At 49.2% G+C, this 16,634-nt stretch overlaps 1 protein-coding gene across 1 annotated transcript in view; it reads left to right on the top strand.

Moving 5' to 3' along the window:
- PRDX2 (peroxiredoxin 2) overlaps window positions 1–14,276 on the top strand; it is a 35,713-nt gene extending 21,437 nt beyond the window's left edge. Inside the window, exon 6 of the mRNA XM_063931189.1 lies at window positions 14,021–14,276. Coding sequence (XP_063787259.1) covers window positions 14,021–14,106 — 86 coding nt within the window. The 3' untranslated portion in view covers window positions 14,107–14,276. The remainder of the gene's footprint in view (window positions 1–14,020) is intronic.
- Window positions 14,277–16,634: the final 2,358 nt, after the last annotated feature.

Raw genomic sequence — 16,634 nt, 5'->3', positions numbered from 1 at the left:
TATGTTCAGGCAGGTAAATCCGTGCAATCACGGAATTATCCCTATGCAGGAGTCCGTTATTACGGAATGAGGCTTGATATCTCTAGGTTAACAATCTAACCGTGCTGCACGACACCCTTGTACGTTAGTAAGGGCCGTTGCATGACGAAGTTTTGAGACGGAGCTTTAATGAGCAGATCTGCAAAACACTGAACTGTTATCACTTCCAGGGATGAGCTATCACGATAGCCATTACTTGTGACAACCCTAGGCGCCATACGAAGCCAAACCGGTAGCGCTTGAAAGCGAGAATGGTTTTTTACTGCCAACTTAAGTAGGCCTGATGCGTCTAAGTACCTATTCTTGTTGAAATCCAGAATCACTGATTTTCAACCTGTAGTCACCAACTGCAGGTATTCATGAATGTGTAGTATAAGCGACGCCCTGATTGACCTGAAGGGTCAGTATCGGACTGACCGATTCAGCCAGCGTTGGAACTACCCCAAACTGGAATAATGTTGTTGACTGCAGTCAAAGTGCTCAATCTACTAGAGCTTGTATGGCGGTGTTGCAGAACCGCATCTTATGATCCAGGCAGACCCGTCTTGCAAATTGCAATGGTGGAAAACAAGCAACCTTTGTCTGGTAAACTGCGAACCCAAAAATTGCGGATCCCCCAACTGTGGATGCCCACAACTGACTATCGGCGATGGCCTGGAAACTCATTCTAGCCCTGGCTTTTCAGTGGCTTAGCTGTAAACGCCACTGAACCCTGGTTAAAGATGCGTGGAAGTAGGTGGCAGCACTTTAACCGTATATTGACAACAATCAGACAGGTAGAGGTTATCGAAAACCACGTTCACTCCCGCCTGTGGCTGTTTCTGTAGCACGGGCCCGAAAGGACAGAGATGTAACGACTATATCCTGAATCTATTTATTCAGGAATTTGTCCAAGACAGGACGAAACATGTGGCCAGCGTAAGGTAATGTTTCTATTCTCGTTTAGAAACGGACACCGTCCTGTTAAGCACGTAGCGAAAAAGCACGTCGTGCCGCACTAGTGAAACTGAAAAGCGAGAACTAAACTGGCTGACATCCACAAACTGTTGAGCAGATTCACAAGTGTGATCAGCGAGAAGCTTAAGGTGTGCTTCTTGTAGGGCAAACGTGAACTGTATTGCCATGCAACCACTGCCCTGTTAAGCGAAAACCGGGCCAAACCAGGTTAAACACCCCTACTGCTGTATACTGTAGGACACACTGCGACGGGTATTGAAACCGTCAAATTATAAAACAACAATTGTTCAGTCTGTATATACGCCAGCCTCCCCCAACGAGGAACGGCAATAGTGCGTATGTGCAGCTTATTTGTCCGACGGACTCTGCAGCGAAGCTGCTATGTCTTAGCTTTACTCCTTATGTACACGGACAACAAGTACAGAAGGATAGACCAGTACCGTGACTTAGAACCACGTAAATAAAGTGTGTATAAATCTACATTACAGCACACGTTCATCTTGTGCTGTACAAAACCAAGAAAATAAAATTCCTAACAACACCCCGGCTCCTCTAGAGGCCGAGTGTTGTAGGGCAGCAACTTCCTGGGAAGAACCAGGAAGTAATGTTAAAATGGTGTCCGGCCAAGTGCTTGCTTAGTGCAAGATTGCAGATACACCAAGTTCTATATAGATATAGATATAGATACATATTAATACATGCACATGTACATACAGACTGTATACTATCAGTGTGTGAACACACAAACACATACATACATACATACATACACACATATACATACACATACACAACAGTTATATTGTATATGTAACAGAGCTCTGATATTGGCCACAGGCTTAAAATTCCTGATGAGTTTGCTGCCTAAACGCAGCTTAGTTATTGGAGCCTCCCTGCGGGCTTCCTCCCCCCCTCTCTCTCCTGCAGAAGAGAATTCTTTGCAGGTGCAGCCTTTATTATGGCTGCCGATTACCCCCACACTGCTCCTCCCTCCCCCCCCCCCCGTTGTTCAGCAGACGGGAGACGGGGAATGCAAGTTTCACCGCAGTCGGAGATTGGTGAGCGGCTGCCAGTGCGGGCCGCGGCAGCAGCTGTCCGCGGTCAGGTCGGCCGCTCAGCCAACGAGAGCCGTACCGGGGTAGGGAGGAGGACGGATCCGGAGAGACTGGGAGCGGCGAGCGTTCCGGCGGTAGTGGCGGGAGCTGCTCGCTAGCTACCCCTGCAAGCGGCTAGCGGCGCCGGGTGACCCAGGAAGCGTCGAGCGGCCTGCGCAGTGTCGGGGTTCGCTCGCTGGCTCCCTGTGAAGAATTAGCAAGGGATTTTACAAGTGGCAGGCAGCAGGGGATTTACAGTTACAGTATATAAATAGTCTCCACATAATGGGCGGCAGCGTGAGCTGACCGCCCGCAATAGACAAAAAAAAGTAAGTAAGTGAGCGGCGGCAGTGAGAGCTGCCTACCGCTCAGTACCTGCACCACCTGCGGAGGCCATGACGGGACTTTTCTGTAAGCGCCGTCCTGCGTCCTTGTGCAGCCCGTGGCTGCAATCAGCTGCGCTGATTTTAGTCAATGGCGGGGCCCTTTGTATGAGCGCCGGCAGACCATCTGCTGCTAATGCAGCACCACTGATCCCTAACCCGAACTTCTCTGATAAGTTGGGAAGGGATCAGGTAGAAAAATAATCTTGTTTGAAGTAATCTTGCTTGAAGAATCGCAGGACATTCAGTCCTCAGTACCTTCCGCTAGAGGCACAGAAAAATACTGAAGGGCTCTATGGGATTATGGAGGGGATGGCCAGTTACTAATTTAAATATTTGCCATTTCCGGCTACGCCCAGTCAATAACCCAAGAGTACTCCAGTGACCCCTAGTGGATGAAAAAGAAAAAAGGTGGCACTGCCGTCTTAGGATACGGCCACCTTGAAGGAGCCTGCTGATAAAAAGCAGGAGGCTATCCTGAAGTCTGTATATACACACTCAGATTATATACTGAGACCTGCAATTGCCTCAGCATAAATAGTGCTGCTGCAGCGTGGTCTGATAACCTGTCAGATAATATTAATACCCTAGACAGGGATAATATTTTGCTAACATAGAGCATATTAAAGACGTTGTCTTATATATAAAGGATGCACAGAGGGATATTTGCCGGCTGGCTTCCAGAATTAATGCAATGTCCATTCTGCCAGGAGGGTATTAGAAACCCGGCAGTGGACAGGTGATGCTGCCTGTAAAAGGCACATGGTGATTCTGCCTTATAAGGGTGAGGAATTGTTTGGGGATGGTCTCTGGGACCTCATATCCACAGCAAAAGCTGGGAAGAAATTTTTTTACCTCAGGTTTCCTCACAGCCTAAGAAAGCACCGTATTTTCAGGTACAGTCCTTTCGGCTTCAGAAAAGCAAGCGGGTCAAAGGCGCTTCCTTTCTGCACAGAGACAAGGGAAGAAGGAAAAAGCTGCACCAGCAGCCAGTTCCCAGGATCAAAAATCTTCCCCCGCTTCCTGAGTCCACCGCATGACGCTGGGGCTCCACAGGTGGAGACAGGTGCGGTAGGGGCGCGTCTCGGGAACTTCAGGGACCAGTGGGCTTGCCCACAGGTGGATCCCTAGGTTCTGCAAATAGTATCACAGGGATACAGGCTGGAGTTCAAGGCAACTCCCCCTCGCCGTTACCTCACATCAGCCTTGCCTGCTGCCCTCGGAGAAAGGTAGTACTGGCGGCAATTCACAAGCTGTACTTCCAGCAGGTGAAATCAAGGTACCCCTCCTTCAACAAGGCCGGGGTTACTATTCCAAAATGTTGTGGTACCGAAACCAGACGGTTCGGTAAGACCCATTCTAAAATTGAAAGCCTTGAACACTTATATACGAAGGTTCAAGTTCAAAATGGAATCGCTCAGGGCGATTATTGCAAGCCTGGAGAATTTCATGGTATCACTGGACATCAAGGATGCTTACCTGCATGTCCCTATTTACCCTCTTCACCAGGAGTACCTCAAAATTGTGGTACAGGATTGTCATTACCAATTCCAGACGTTGCCGTTGGTCTGTCCCCGGCACCGAGGTATTTACCAAGGTAATGGCCGAAATAATTATCCCGTACTTGGACAATCTCCTTATAAAGGCGAGGTCCAGGGAGCAGTTGTTCGTCGGAGTAGCACTATCTCGGGAAGTGCTACAACAGCACGGCTGGATTCTGAATATTCCAAAGTCGCAGCTGGTTCCTACGACGCGTCTACTGTTCCTGGGTATGGTTCTGGACACAGAACAGGATAAAAAGGGTTTCTCCCGGAGGAGAAGTCCAAGGAGTTGTTGTCTCTAGACAGAGACCTCCTAATACGTATACAGGTGTCGGTGCATCAATGCACACGAGCCCTGGGAAAGATGGTAGCTTCTTACGAAGAAATTCCATTCGCAAGGTCCCATGCAAGGATTTTCCAGTGGGATCTGTTGGACAAGTGGTCCGGGTCGCATCTTCAGATGCATCGGCGGATAACCCTGTCTCCAAGGGCCAGGATGTCGCTGTTGTGGTGGCTGCAGAGTGCTCATCTTCTAGGGGGCCGCAGATTCGGCATACAGGACTGGGTCCTGGTAACCACGGATGCCAGCCTTCGAGGCTGGGGGGCAGTCACACAGGGAAGAAACTTCCAAGGCTATGGAAAAGTCAGACTTCCCTACACATAAATAGTCTGGAACTAAGGGCCATTTACAATGCCCTAAGTCAGGCTAGACCCCTGCTTCAACACCGGCCGGTGCTGATCTAGTCAGACAACATCACGGCGGTCACTCATGTAAACCGACAGGGCGGCACAATAAGCAGGATGGCGATGGCAGAAGCCACAAGGATTCTCCGATGGGTGGAAAATCATGTGTTAACACTCAGCAGTGTTCATTCCCGGAGTGGACAACTGAGAAGCAGACTTTCTCAGAAGACACGACCTCCACCCGGGAGAATGGGGACTTCATCCAGAAGTCTTCCAAATGATTGTACACCGTTGGGAAAGGCCACAGGTGGACATGATGGCGTCCCGCCTCAACTAAAAGTTACAAAGATATTGCGCCAGGTCAAGGACCCTCAGGCGATGGCTGTGGACGCTCTGGTAACACCGTGGGTGTACCAGTCAGTGTATGTGTTCCCTCCTCTGCCTCTCATACCCAAGGTACTGAGAATCATAAGAAGGAGAGGAGTAAGGACTATACTCGTGGCTCCGGATTGGCCAAGAAGGACTTGGTACCTTCCTCAGCAGACACGACCTCCACCCGGGAGAGTGGGGACTTCACCCAGAAGTCTTCCACATGATTGTGAACCGTTGGGAGAAACCAAAGGTGGACATGATGGCGTCCCGCCTCAACAAAAAACTAGACAGGTATTGCGCCAGGTCAAGGGACCCTCAGGCAATAGCTGTAGACGCTCTGGTAACACCGTGGGTGTACCAGTCGGTGTATGTGTTCCCTTCTCTGCCTCTCTTACCCAGGGTAATGAGAATAATGAGAGGAGTAAGAACTATACTCATTGTTCCAGGTTGGCCAAGAAGAGCTTGGTAACCAGAACTCCAAGAAATGATCTCAGAGGACCCATGGCCTCTGCCGCTCAGACAGGACCTGCTGCAGCAGGGGGCCTGTCTGTTCCAAGACGTGCTGCGTTTGACGGCATGGCGGTTGAACGCCGGATCCTGAAGGAAAAGGGAATTCCGGAGGAAGTTATCCCTACGCTATTTAAAGCTAGGAAAGAAGTGAACGCAAACCATTATCACCGCATATGGCAGGAATATGTTGCGTACTGTGAGGCCAGGAAGGCCCCAAAGGAGAAATTTCAGCTAGGTCGATTTCTGCACTTCCTACAGTCAGAGGTGACTATGGGCCTAAAATTGGGTTCCATTAAGGTCCAGATTTCGGCTCTATCGATTTTCTTCCAAAATTGAACTGGCTTCACTGCCTGAAGTTCAGACTTTTGTTAAGGGAGTGCTGCATAGTCAGCCCCCGTTTGTGCCTCCAGTGGCACCGTGGGATCTCAACGTGGTGTTGGATTTCCTGAAGTCGCATTGGGTTGAGCCACTTAAATCCGTGGAGCTATAATACCTCACGTGGAAAGTGGTCATTCTGTGGGCCTTGGTGTCGGCCAGGCGTGTATCAGAATTGGCGGCTTTGTCATACAAAAGCCCTTATCTGTATTTTATATGGATAAGGCGGAATTGAGGACTCGTTCCCAATTCCTTCCTAAGGTGGTATCAGTTTTTCATGTGAACCAACCTATTGTGGTGCCTGCGGTGGGACTTGGAGGATTCCAAGTTACTGGACGTAGTCAGGGCCCTGAAAAGTATGTTTCCAGGACAGCTGGAGTCAGGAAAACTGACTCGCTATTTCTCCTGTATGCACCCAACAAGCTGGGTGCTCCTGCTTCTAAGCAGACGATTGCTTGCTGGATCTGTAGCACGATTCAACTTGCACATTCTGCGGCTGGACTGCCGCACCCTAAATCTGTAAAAGCCCATTCCACGAGGAAAGTGGGCTCTTCTTGGGCGGCTGCCCGAGGGGTCTCTGCTTTACAACTTTGCCGAGCTGTTACTTGGTCGGGTTAAAACAGTTTTGTAAGAGTCTACAAGTTTGATACCCTGGCTGAGGAGGACCTAGAGTTTGCTCATTCGGTGCTGCAGTGTCATCCGCACTCTCCCGCCCGTTTGGGAGCTTTGGTATAATCCCCATGGTCCTTACGGAGTCCCAGCATCCACTTAGGACGTCAGAGAAAATAAGATTTTACTCACCGGTAAATCTATTTCTCGTAGTCCGTAGTGGATGCTGGGCGCCCATCCCAAGTGCGGATTGTCTGCAATACTTGTTTATAGTTATTGCCTAACTAAAGGGTTATTGAGCCATCTGTTGAGAGGCTCAGTTATATTTCATTCTGTTAACTGGGTATAGTATCATGAGTTATACGGTGTGATTGGTGTGGCTGGTGTGAGTCTTACCCGGGATTCAAAATCCTTCCTTATTGTGTCAGCTCTTCCGGGCACAGTATCCTAACTGAGGTCTGGAGGAGGGTCTTAGTGGGAGGAGCCAGTGCACACCAGGTAGTCCTAAAGCTTTCTTTAGTTGTGCCCAGTCTCCTGCGGAGCCACTATTCCCCATGGTCCTTACGGAGTCCCAGCATCCACTTTGGACTACGAGAAATAGATTTACCGGTGAGTAAAATCTTATTTTTTCTCAGTCCATAAGGGATATTGGGCGCCTGCCTCAGTACGGTGACTTTTCTCCAAGTTTTTATGTGGTTACCTAGTGTTCACTCTAGGAGTGAAAAGGGGCAGGGCGCCGGACTCCGGGGGCACATGTGCGCGTGTCTGAAATGGGGGTGCGGCCACGCAAATTAGGGGGGGTGGCCACACCTCCATCATTTTAGGGGGCGGTGCGGCCCACAGACGCTACTATAGAGCGTCTGTGGCCGGCGACGTCAATGTTGGGGGTGGGCTTCCCCCAGCCCTCTCCCAATGCGTGAATGGATGCCGCGCGCATGCGCACGGCATCTATACACGCTGGGAGGGCAGGGAGCGGGCGGCTGTTCTAGCAGGGCGCCGCAAAAGGGGCAGGGCGGTTTTTGCCTGTTAAAAAACGGGCAGGGCGCGGCGCCCTGCTAAAACAGCCTAGAGTGAACACTAGTTACCTGTTCAGCTGTTTCCAACTGTTGCTGGTTGTTCTATGTTGGTGGTGTGTAAATCTCACCACTTTGTTTCCTTCTCTCATGTCCTTTCTCCTTTGGGCACGTTTTTACCTATAACTGCCTGTGGGAGGGGTCATAGAGGGGAAGAGTCAGCACACCAGTGAAGAAATTTAAAGTGCACTGACTCCTCTGGATCCAGTCTATACCCCATCGTACTAGATTCTCCAATATTCCTTATGGACTACAAGAAAAGAATTTACCGGTAGATGATTTAAAATCCTGTTTATCCCATCATGAATTGATCATAAAAGTGAATGAATTTGTCTTCCAACTGGCATTTATAGTGTAGCTGTGCCCTGGCTCTTTGCCTGTGACTTAGTTCTTGCGTTTATATGGTTTCTGTAACTGTTCATCATCTGGGGGTAGATTTTACTGACTCATCGAACAATGATTGGTGTTACCCATAGTAACCAATTTTCTCTATCGTCCTAGTGGATGCTGGGGTTCCTGAAAGGACCATGGGGAATAGCGGCTCCGCAGGAGACAGGGCACAAAAAGTAAAGCTTTTCCAGATCAGGTGGTGTGCACTGGCTCCTCCCCCTATGACCCTCCTCCAGACTCCAGTTAGATTTTTGTGCCCGGCCGAGAAGGGTGCAATTCTAGGTGGCTCTCATAAAGAGCTGCTTAGAGAAAGTTTAGCTTAGGTTTTTTATTTTACAGTGATTCCTGCTGGCAACAGGATCACTGCAACGAGGGACAGAGGGGAGAAGAAGTGAACTCACCTGCGTGCAGGATGGATTGGCTTCTTGGCTACTGGACATCGGCTCCAGAGGGACGATCACAGGTACAGCCTGGATGGTCACCGGAGCCGCGCCGCCGGCCCCCTTGCAGATGCTGAAGTAAGAAGAGGTCCAGAATCGGCGGCTGAAGACTCCTGCAGTCTTCTAAAGGTAGCGCACAGCACTGCAGCTGTGCGCCATTTTCCTCTCAGCACACTTCACACGCAGTCACTGAGGGTGCAGGGCGCTGGGGGGGGGCGCCCTGGGAGGCAAATGTAAACCTATATAAAGGCTAAAAATACCTCACATATAGCCCCCAGAGGCTATATGTAGATATTTAACCCCTGCCTGTATTCACAAAATAGCGGGAGACGAGCCCGCCGAAAAAGGGGCGGGGCCTATCTCCTCAGCACACGGCGCCATTTCCTCTCACAGCTCCGCTGGTCAGGACGGCTCCCAGGTCTCTCCCCTGCACTGCACTACAGAAACAGGGTAAAACAGAGAGGGGGGGCAAATTTAATGGCAATATCTTGATATATATAAAGCAGCTATAAGGGAGCACTTATTATAAGGCTATCCCTGTCATATATAGCGCTTTTTGGTGTGTGCTGGCAGACTCTCCCTCTGTCTCCCCAAAGGGCTAGTGGGTCCTGTCTTCGTTTAGAGCATTCCCTGTGTCTGCTGTGTGTCGGTACGTGTGTGTCGACATGTATGAGGACGATATTGGTGTGGAGGCGGAGCAATTGCCAAATATGGGGATGTCACCTCCTAGGGGGTCGACACCAGAATGGATGCCTTTATTTATGGAATTACGGGATAGTGTCAACACGCTAAAGCAGTCGTTTGACGACATGAGGCGGCCGGACAATCAATTAGTGCCTGTCCAGGCACCTCAAACACCGTCAGGGGCTGTAAAACGCCCTTTGCTTCAGTCGGTCGACACAGACCCAGACACAGGCACTGATTCCAGTGGTGACGGTGACGAATCAACCGTATTTTCCAGTAGGGCCACACGTTATATGATTTTGGCAATGAAGGAGGCGTTACATTTAGCTGATACTACAGGTACCACTAAACAGGGTATTATGTGGGGTGTGAAAAAACTACCTATAGTTTTTCCTGAATCAGAAGAATTAAATGACGTGTGTGATGAAGCGTGGGTTGCCCCTGATAAAAAGCTGATAATTTCAAAGAAATTATTGGCATTATACCCTTTCCCGCCAGAGGTTAGGGAGCGCTGGGAAACACCTCCTAGGGTGGACAAGGCGCTAACACGCTTATCAAAACAAGTGGCGTTACCTTCTCCTGAGACGGCCGCACTTAAAGATCCATCAGATAGGAGGATGGAAAATATCCAAAAAAGTATATACACACATGCAGGTGTTATACTACGACCAGCTATAGCGACTGCCTGGATGTGCAGTGCTGGGGTAGTTTGGTCAGAGTCCCTGATTGAAAATATTGATACCCTGGACAGGGACAATATTTTACTGTCGTTAGAACAAATAAAGGATGCATTTCTTTATATGCGTGATGCACAGAGGGATATCTGCACACTGGGCATCACGGGTAAGTGCTATGTCCATTTCAGCCAGAAGAGCTTTATGGACGCGACAGTGGACAGGCGATGCGGATTCAAAACGGCATATGGAAGTTTTGCCGTATAAAGGGGAGGAGTTATTTGGAGTCGGTCTATCAGATTTGGTGGCCACGGCTACAGCCGGGAAATCCACCTTTCTACCTCAAGTCACTCCCCAACAGAAAAAGGCACCGACTTTTCAACCGCAGCCCTTTCGTTCCTTTAAAAATGAGAGCAAAGGGCTATTCATATCTGCCACGAGGCAGAGGTCGAGGGAAGAAACAGCAACAGGCAGCTCCTTCCCAGGAACAGAAGCCCTCCCCGGCTTCTACAAAAGCCTCAGCATGACGCTGGGGCTTCTCAAGCGGACTCGGGGACGGTGGGAGGTCGTCTCAAAAATTACAGCGCGCAGTGGGCTCACTCGCAGGTTGATCCCTGGATCCTGCAGATAATATCTCAGGGGTACAGGTTGGAATTAGAGACAGATCCACCTCGCCGTTTCCTGAAGTCTGCTTTACCAACGTCCCCTTCCGAAAGGGAGACGGTTTTGGAAGCCATTCACAAGCTGTACTCTCAGCAGGTGATAGTCAAGGTACCTCTTCTACAACAAGGGAAGGGGTATTATTCCACTCTATTTGTGGTACCGAAGCCGGATGGCTCGGTAAGGCCTATTCTAAATCTGAAGTCCTTGAACCTGTACATAAAGAAGTTCAAGTTCAAGATGGAGTCACTCAGAGCAGTGATAGCGAACCTGGAAGAAGGGGACTTTATGGTATCCTTGGACATCAAGGATGCGTATCTCCACGTTCCAATTTACCCCTCACACCAGGGGTACCTCAGGTTCGTTGTACAAAACTGTCACTATCAGTTTCAGACGCTGCCGTTTGGTTTGTCCACGGCACCTCGGGTCTTTACAAAGGTAATGGCCGAGATGATGATTCTTCTTCGAAGAAAAGGCGTATTAATTATCCCATACTTGGACGATCTCCTAATAAGGGCAAGGTCCAGAGAACAGCTAGAGATGGGATTAGCAATATCTCAAGAGGTGCTAAAGCAGCACGGATGGATTCTGAATATTCCAAAATCCCAATTAATGCCGACAACTCGTCTGCTGTTCCTAGGGATGATTCTGGACACGGTTCAGAAAAAGGTTTTTCTTCCCGAGGAAAAAGCCAAGGAGTTATCCGACCTGGTCAGGAATCTCCTAAAACCAGGAAAGGTGTCTGTACATCAATGCACGCATCTTCAGATGCACCTGCGGATAACCCTGTCTCCAAGGACAAGGGTATCTCTTCTGTGGTGGTTGTAGAGGGCTCATCTATTGGAGGGCCGCAGATTCGGCATACAGGATTGGATCCTGGTGACCACGGACGCCAGCCTGAGAGGCTGGGGAGCAGTCACACAAGGAAGAAACTTCCAGGGAGTGTGGTCGAGCCTGGAAAAGTCTCTTCACATAAACATTCTGGAACTAAGAGCAATCTACAATGCTCTAAGCCAGGCGGAACCTCTGCTTCAAGGAAGACCGGTGTTGATCCAGTCGGACAACATCACGGCAGTCGCCCATGTAAACAGACAGGGCGGCACAAGAAGCAGGAGTGCAATGGCAGAAGCTGCCAGGATCCTTCGCTGGGCGGAGAATCACGTGATAGCACTGTCAGCAGTGTTCATCCCGGGAGTGGACAACTGGGAAGCAGACTTCCTCAGCAGACACGATCTTCACCCGGGAGAGTGGGGACTTCATCCAGAAGTTTTCCACATGCTAATAAACCGTTGGGAAAGACCAATGGTGGACATGATGGCGTCTCGCCTCAACAAAAAACTGGACAGGTATTGCGCCAGGTCAAGAGATCCGCAGGCAATAGCTGTGGACGCGCTGGTAACACCTTGGGTGTACCAGTCGGTGTATGTGTTTCCTCCTCTGCCTCTCATACCAAAGGTATTGAGAATCATACGGCAAAGCGGAGTAAGAACGATACTAGTGGCTCCGGATTGGCCAAGAAGGTCTTGGTACCCGGAACTTCAAGAGATGGTCACGGACGATCCGTGGCCTCTACCTCTAAGACAGGACCTGCTTCAGCAGGGACCGTGTCTATTCCAAGACTTACCGCGGCTGCGTTTGACGGCATGGCGGTTGAACGCCAGATCCTAAAAGGAAAAGGCATTCCAGAAGAAGTCATTCCTACCTTGATTAAGGCAAGAAAGGAAGTCACCGCGAAGCATTATCACCGCATTTGGCGGAAATATGTTGCGTGGTGCGAGGATCGGAGTGCTCCGACGGAGGAATTTCAACTGGGTCGTTTCCTACATTTCCTGCAATCAGGATTGTCTATGGGTCTCAAATTGGGATCTATTAAGGTTCAAATTTCGGCCCTGTCAATATTCTTCCAAAAAGAATTGGCCTCAGTTCCTGAGGTCCAGATTTTTGTCAAAGGAGTACTGCATATACAGCCTCCTGTGGTGCCTCCGGTGGCACCGTGGGATCTAAATGTAGTTTTAGATTTCCTCAAATCCCATTGGTTTGAACCACTAAAAAATGTGGATTTGAAATATCTCACATGGAAAGTGACTATGTTACTGGCCCTGGCGTCCGCCAGGAGAGTATCTGAACTGGCGGCTTTATCTTATAAAAGCCCTTATTTAATTTTCCATTCGGATAGGGCAGAGCTGCGGACGCGTCCGCATTTTCTCCCTAAGGTGGTATCAGAGTTTCACCTGAACCAGCCTATTGTAGTGCCTGCGGCTACAAGCGACTTGGAGGACTCCAAGTTGTTGGACGTTGTCAGAGCTTTAAAAATATACATTTCAAGGACGGCTGGAGTCAGAAAATCTGACTCGCTGTTTATACTGTATGCACCCAACAAGTTGGGTGCGCCTGCTTCTAAGCAGTCGATTGCTCGTTGGATTTGTAACACAATTCAACTTGCACATTCTGTGGCAGGCCTGCCACAGCCTAAATCTGTTAAGGCCCATTCCACAAGGAAGGTGGGCTCATCTTGGGCGGCTGCCCGAGGGGTCTCGGCATTACAACTCTGCCGAGCAGCTACGTGGTCAGGGGAGAACACGTTTGTAAAATTCTACAAATTTGATACCCTGGCAAAGGAGGACCTGGAGTTCTCTCATTCGGTGCTGCAGAGTCATCCGCACTCTCCCGCCCGTTTGGGAGCTTTGGTATAATCCCCATGGTCCTTTCAGGAACCCCAGCATCCACTAGGACGATAGAGAAAATAAGAATTTACTTACCGATAATTCTATTTCTCGGAGTCCGTAGTGGATGCTGGGCGCCCATCCCAAGTGCGGATTATCTGCAATACTTGTACATAGTTATTGTTAACTAATTCGGGTTATTGTTTAGGGAGCCATCTTTCAGAGGCTCCTCTGTTATCATACTGTTAACTGGGTTTAGATCACAAGTTGTACGGTGTGATTGGTGTGGCTGGTATGAGTCTTACCCGGGATTCAAAATCCTCCCTTATTGTGTACGCTCGTCCGGGCACAGTACCTAACTGGAGTCTGGAGGAGGGTCATAGGGGGAGGAGCCAGTGCACACCACCTGATCTGGAAAAGCTTTACTTTTTGTGCCCTGTCTCCTGCGGAGCCGCTATTCCCCATGGTCCTTTCAGGAACCCCAGCATCCACTACGGACTCCGAGAAATAGAATTATCGGTAAGTAAATTCTTATTATATTCTAGCTTTCATTTCTCTATTGCTTTCTAGAAATCTGGTTGCTAAAGGAAACACCACTTGGCTGTTTTAGAAACCTTAGTAAATCTACCCGTAGAGGTCTCCTTAGTTTTGGGGGTGTTCAGTGTTTTTCCACCTGGAAAACGTGTGCAGTCCATAGTACAACATACGTGGACATATTTCTGAGAAGGTGGCCGTCCACATAAACATTGGCTGTGGCTGCCTCTACTGAATCCAGGGACGACTCCAGTTCTAGGACTGCTCATGTAGGAGGATGACTGTGTTGGGTTCTCTCCCTATATAGGATGACTGTTTCTAACTCTCTCTTCCTGTAGTGTGCCCTGCGGGCTGGAAGCCAGGAAGCAGCACCATCAAACCTACAGTGAAGGAAAGTAAAGAGTTCTTCTCTAAACAGAACTGAGCCAGCCCCCTGCTCCTCACGCCGTGATGTGTTACCTGTGACGGGTGGATTCTGCCCCTTTAATGTGCACTGACCTATTGTACTGTTCATACTGACACTCCAGTCCTCCCTCTCTGGGTTCGGGGGACAGCACTTAGTTTTTTCCAACTTTAATAAAGTGTTACTAGTTACGTTCTGACTTGTTGCTTATTTCTGAGTTCCAACTGTGGGTGAGTAATGGTATTACTAGCTACACTGAGCCAGTTCTTGTAACTTACGTCCAATGCTGGAAAGCTATAGTACAACAGAGGTCCCCAAACTCTTGACATCACAGTCCATGGTTTAAGGATATCCATGCTTGAGTCAAGATGGCTCCATCAAATTCACATGGATATCCTTAAAACCTGGCCTGTAAAATGGTGGAGGTTGGGTAATGCTGGACTATACAATAGATGACTCGACAAGTTGCACTAATAGAAGCTGTGATCTATTATGTACATAGGCGGTCTTGCTTGGGCCCTAGTGACCTCTAGACTGAGTTTCTGTTGCTGCATTCTCTTATCTGGGAGTTATTAGGGCAAAGTCTACAATGCACATACCTGGAATGCGGCAGCCTGTCTGTTAATGTATGGCACACACTTGGCGGGTATAGTGTGTTATGTCAGCGCTTGGGATCCTGGTGTCTGGATCCCGACTGCAGGCAGCGGGGTGAGCACTAAAGAGCCCCTTGCGGGCTAGCTGCATTTGCCACGCTGCAGGCACAGTGGCGAGTTATGTGCACCTCACTTTCTCTTATGTCCTAGAGGATGCTGGGGTCCATATTAGTACCATGGGGTATAGATGGGTCCACCAGGAGCCATTGGCACTTTAAGAGTAATAGTGTGGGCTGGCTCCTCCCTCTATGCCCCTCCTACCAGACTCTGTTTAGAAAATGTGCCGGGAGGAGCCGGTCACAGCTAGGGGAGCTCTACAGAGCTTTCTTAGAGTTTATATTTTACAGGTAGGCTGCTGGCAACAGCCTCCCTGGATCGAGGGACTGAGGAGGGTAGCAGTGTCCGCCCTGCAGGGTCTGAGCCACTGTCTCCGCTGACTGGACACCACAAGAGGGAGAATAGGTGTCTGTATGCCGGCTGTCGTGGATTCCGGTGTTATGGTGAGCGCCAGGATACCAACAGCTGGCATAGCAAATGCCTCCCCACTTGGCAGTATGTAAGGGAATACACTGTGCAGATTGTGCCGCTGTGCCTAGCATTGACTGGGGTAATTGATATGTAGTGGAAGGTATGCAATAAAAACAGAAGTTGATGTTGAATTTATAACATTACTAGTCCATATCACACAGGTCAGTGAGGTGGTCTGGTCGGGGTTAATGTATCCTCTACTAATGTATAGGCAGCTGCCCTGAGACAGAAGGTAGACATACCCTTGCTGGGAGGGATAGAACGGTCTTGCCAAACCTGATATTACTTAAAGTCTGGTGACTTCAGAAATTCTTTGCAAGCCTCTGTGTCCGGGAACAGCAATACTATATATGTTCTAGTACAGCAAGTGTAGTAATCTATACAGCTCTGGTTGCAAAGACTGAAACTGAATAATGTGACACAGCTTAGGGAGGAGTGATCTGGTGTCAGCAGCTGTGTCGGCCAGCTAAGGGCTACTTGCATCACGGTCACCTCGGCTGCATCTACATAGGAGATCTAAAATGGTTGGCCGGTAGTAGTTTGTAGTCACAGCAGTATATAGTTCCCCTTTCTCCCACTATACATTCCTGGGGGCAAATGATTGCCCTTAGGGGGACATTTACGAAGTAGTGATAGAAGTGGAGAAGTAAGCCAGTGCAGAAGTTGCCCATGGCAACCAATCAGCATTGACCTAACACTTATAATGTGCATGCTGTAACCGTATACAGAGCAGCAGATTGGTTGACATGGGCAACTTCTCCATTGGCTCACTTCTCCACTTTTATCACTTTGTACATGTCCCCCTATGTGTACAAAAAACAAGTCTGTCACATCAGCTTCTGCTGATAGGAAGTGCATCACTACTATCCCGGCCTGGAGGGTATCTGGACCTAGCAGAGGGGGTCCCACCAAGTCTGTCCAGATAAAGACTCGGGGCTTGGAGATCTGGTTCCTGCCATGTGTTCTCTTTTCACATTAGCTACCGTTTGGCAACATGTAACCCAGTCACCCAAGTGTCCTTTCTTCCTCTGCAAAGTAATAAATCAGAGTGCAACAAAAGCCGCATTCCTTCCCCTCTCCTGCCTTTGTAGGCTATATTGGCTAGCCCTGCAGTGGTGTGATCAGTAACCCCGGACCAGCCTGAGCCAATAACTGGTGTAAGAGGTAAGTTATAGGCGTCTCCCAGTCTGACCCATCTCTTCAACCAGAGTGCAGCGCTAAACGAGTGTTTGGTTTTCATTAGAATTGGGCACAATACAGATGTTCAGATTCTGTGGGATGCTGCACATTCTCACTTGGCAAGTTATACCAGTGGGTGAGCGTTCATGGAAGCAGGTGCCTTGAAGGTTTGGGGACATTACACATCAG

Source organism: Pseudophryne corroboree, chromosome 6, assembly GCF_028390025.1.
Source record: "Pseudophryne corroboree isolate aPseCor3 chromosome 6, aPseCor3.hap2, whole genome shotgun sequence".
NCBI classification, from domain to species: Eukaryota; Metazoa; Chordata; class Amphibia; order Anura; family Myobatrachidae; genus Pseudophryne; species Pseudophryne corroboree.
Note: the sequence above shows the minus strand (reverse complement) of the source record. Positions and strands in the feature narration are given on the sequence as shown.